Source organism: Pygoscelis adeliae, unplaced genomic scaffold (assembly GCF_000699105.1).
Source record: "Pygoscelis adeliae isolate BGI_AS28 unplaced genomic scaffold, ASM69910v1 Scaffold57, whole genome shotgun sequence".
NCBI classification, from domain to species: domain Eukaryota; kingdom Metazoa; phylum Chordata; class Aves; order Sphenisciformes; family Spheniscidae; genus Pygoscelis; species Pygoscelis adeliae.
In genome coordinates, this window is record NW_008825615.1 from 19,612,582 (window position 1) to 19,616,654 (window position 4,073).

General features: G+C 34.6%; 1 protein-coding gene across 1 annotated transcript in view; it reads left to right on the top strand.

Annotated features, from left to right (window-relative positions):
- The window catches only part of ERICH1 (glutamate-rich 1), an 88,140-nt gene extending 84,670 nt beyond the window's left edge, over positions 1 to 3,470 (top strand). The window contains exon 6 of the mRNA XM_009333263.1: positions 3,223 to 3,470. Coding sequence (XP_009331538.1) covers positions 3,223 to 3,296 — 74 coding nt within the window. The 3' untranslated portion in view covers positions 3,297 to 3,470. The remainder of the gene's footprint in view (positions 1 to 3,222) is intronic.
- Positions 3,471 to 4,073: the final 603 nt, after the last annotated feature.

Here is a 4,073-nt window from a genome sequence, read left to right on the forward strand (position 1 = left end):
ATGTAATGTGGACTCAGCAGCAATAGTGGTAATGGTATTGGCCCTTTATTAAATGACCTAATTCAGCTTCTGTTGATTAAATCAAAATGGAACTGTTGAAGTGACCACATTCAGGATATTCCTTACAGACTTTATCCAAATTCTACTCAATACAGTAGGAATTTGTTGGGTTTTGCAGCCTTGAGGCAAGATGCTCTCTACTTTTATATAGCAGAAATGTCAAACTGAAGAGAGAAGAGAAAACAGAAACAAATTAGAAACAAATCCATGCAACTACCCTAATATTCTGATGTATGTGTCACTTGAAAAAGCAGAAAACAATTTTCTGAGTGATTTTTAAAATTCATTTACGTTTCTGCTGATACAGCCTGAAATTGTTTACTCTTCCAGTTGATTTTTTTTCCTAGTAACTGTTGCCACACCGGGCTCAATTCTAATCTCATTCCAAGTTCGCAGTGGTGTAACCATAGTAGTTGATTTGATATTCATGAGGTACAACAACATAAGAAAGAGGAAAATACATTGTTATAAATTATTAAAGGATAATTAAACACCTGCTAGATATTAATTTGCCTCAGCAGAGTTTAGCAATACATTCTATTTGTAATTCAGGAATTTCAGTGAATGAGAATATAGTGCTTTGAAATTTTACCTTGACTTATTATGCTTTTTTTCCTACTTTTGGCTGAAAAATAGGTCATCTTGCCCAGTTTTTTTTTAAATGTTAGATTTCATTCACAATGAACAGGTGATAAAAGTTAAGAGTTACTACAAAAACTTGTTGTCTCAGCAAACTCAAGTTCTTGTTATAGAAATACAGGTTAGGGCTGTTTATGAAGATAAAAATGTAGAGTACATCATCATAATCTCAATTTTTTTTACAAGTTTGATTATCTCTCCTTTTTTCTGTTTTGTTTATTTTTACTGGGGCATGATGTACTGGAAGAAAAGGTCGTTCCTTATTAACATGATGAAAAGAAAACAATTTTTCTTAATTTTAGCAAGGTGTATTATTTTTACAAAATAAACCTATTTTTAGTTCAAGAAGCTATATGTTAACCCTTTTTCCCATGGTTATGATTCTACTTAAGATGCCAGCATCAAAGGAATAATAATGGGTGCTATGTTTTGTTCAGTTTTGTCTTTAATTCAAGGAAGGAAAGAGTAGGGAAAAAATGAGAAGTGATCCATCTCTTCCATATAAGTGCACATTCTCCATTAGTAAACTTTACAAAGTAAACATACCATTATGTCTCTTTTATTTCTTCATATATGTATGTTATGGTTTAATCTGATTTTCCACTGGGGCTACCAAGTCCTGCTTGGCAAGTTTATGCCTACTGATGATAAATTTGCTTTTCTTAGTAACTTTTTACAGACCCTTTAGAGCAAAGCTATGGACTGCCCAAGGTCTGCAGACCACAAATTGAAAACCACTGGTTCAAGACCATGTTTTGGTATTTCCTTCACATCTCTTAACATGTTATTCAGATTGGGAATCATGGTTCAACGAAAAGAAAAAAGAAACTATGAAGAAAAAAGGTTCTGTTTTATCTTGAGCTCTTAGATCCCAATATTTGCAGTTATATCAAAGAAAGGTCTAACAGGGTTGGTGGTGGGGGCTGAAATATTTTGCAGGAAGAGGAAATTGCTAAGGAGATTGAAACAGAAAAATTATCAGCATGAAGGTATTATCTTTAACCCTTCATTTAAATGAGAAAACATACTTGAACAAGAAAATCTCTATGGTTAAGAGATACTGGTTGTTCTGTCTAGTTGTCATCCTCCACCAACTTACCTTGTACGTTGTGCTTCAAGTTACTCCATCAAGTTACCTTTGACCTTGTACTTCAGCAACCATACAAAGTTGAGGTTGGTCAAGAGTTTTTGTTTGAACATGGCTATTTAAAGTGTCATTGTTCTCAGACTGTAAAAAAGAACAAAATGTCCTATTATTATTTCCATTTATTTGGTAGTCTTTAACAAAAAGTACTTACCTCTACCTAAATCCCTAAAATGCAGGGAAGAGTATGTTTAGAAGTCAAATAGACACACAGTTCTCGTGATGGGGGCTCGGCTGAACTTTGTCGCAAAGTCAGTGGCCATTTGCAAAAGGAAGCCAGACACCTTCATGATCCTGCACAGTGCAGTGGGCAAAGCAGAAGAGCTGTGACTGGAAGTAATGCTCCCATTTGCTGGTTGGAAACTGTAACTTTTGAAATGAGGGCTACTTAATTTTCATTTCACATCAATTACTACAGCATAGGTGATCGCCTAATTAAAAAAAAAAGTAATTATCTCCTAATTTATGAACTCATTCAGCTTCTACTCATCAACTTCATTCCATTATCTATTAACATTTTCCCTTTGTTGGTTAGTATCAAGTTTCAAATATACTCTTCCCTTGTTGCCTAGGAAATTATCACTCACAGAAGAGCTGGAAGCTTCTTTTAACTGCCTTTTTTTGGAGAGTTGTCGTATATATATGTCTCCATTGCTGGGGGTGGGAGGGGTACAGCTTGCAGACCAGAAGTAATACAGTTACTGTGTGCCAACAATGCACAGGCTGGATACACAGAGGCCCTAAAATGATTAAATTCAACTTTTTTTTTTTTTTTGAATGAACATTCAAAGAAAAGGAAATTAAATGTGAAACCTATATTAGCATAACATTATAGAATCATCTTCAATGTGATAAATGATAAGTACTGTAGAAAGTCCTGTCATTAAAAATAAATAAAGTCACATAGATAATCTCTGAATTAAGACAGAAGCTGTGGCATTTTGAGGCTTTAATGCAGCTGTCTGTACAAGATGACTCGTTCTCAACTGGGGCTTCTAGGTGCTACTGTAAGTTAAATAATAATGTGTGAAATTACTCTCCGGACAGAAAGAAGTGGAGAAGATTGTGCTCTTTTAGCCTTACCCATATGATCATGTCATTTCAGTCTCCTTTTTTTCTGAATTATTGAATCATAACAAATAGGATATTCCAAAATATAGAACCAAAATTGTTTCTCATACAAATAACGGACTTCCTAAAAGAAAATGCACCTGTTCAGCTAGAAATTCATATGTATTAGTCTACAAGCTCCAGTATCTGCACTGGTTTTACTGAAATGCTAATATTGAATGGGAACAGATGTTCGCACAGGTCTTTTTCTTTAAAGTTCAGAAATGTCATAGAGGTATTTCAGGAGGAATGTGTTTTCTTTGTTTCAGATCATACCAAGATAGTCACGTGTCTGTTTCACTACTGGATTACAGATATCCTTCCTGTGAAGAACAGGAAATAAAGCCTTGCCTGTGTCCATATACGCGGGGTTAAAATTTCGTATACAAACTCTTAACAAAGTAGCAATTGTTCAGGAAGAGCAGTGTCAATGCACATTCTATACCTTCAGGTAAATGAATTATTTTTCTGTGTTACAAACTCCAGAAGACAATAAACAGGGTATAACTGCATGTGATTTTTGTGTTTGGTTGGTCATGAATATGCATATGCTGTGTGGCCTGAGTCTTCAGCTGGATGAGAATGTACATTTCACTTTAGGACTTATCTGGAATGATAAAGTCTGTATCAAGTATTTTGTTTAAGAAGTGTAGTATTTATTTTTTGTTTATAAATTTATTGTTTCTTTCTGGAAGTTTTATTTCTTGACTTTTCTTGTTTATCTGTTTACCTTAAAAACAGAAATATATTTTTATATTTAAATCTAAGCAACAGTATGTCTGAGGAATGTATTTTTGCTGAATAAACTGCTAAACTATGGAAATAGATAAATTTCCGTACATGTGGGTCATGTAGGTACTGTTTGGAGTTATGCAGAAACTTGGATGGCATTTTCAGAACTCTTCCATGGCCCAGCCTGTTACAATCTGATGGGCTTCACTGACTGCAGAATTATGGGACTGGGTTGTCTCACTGATTACTGTGTAGTCTTTCTGCAGCTGAATTTATCCATGTGTAGATGATACAGTAAATAATATCTGTGGTTGTGAAGTGTTTTGGAATCCTGAAGAAAAAATGCTTCGTGAGAGGCTCTTCTCTCAGCTGAGTCATTCACCTGATA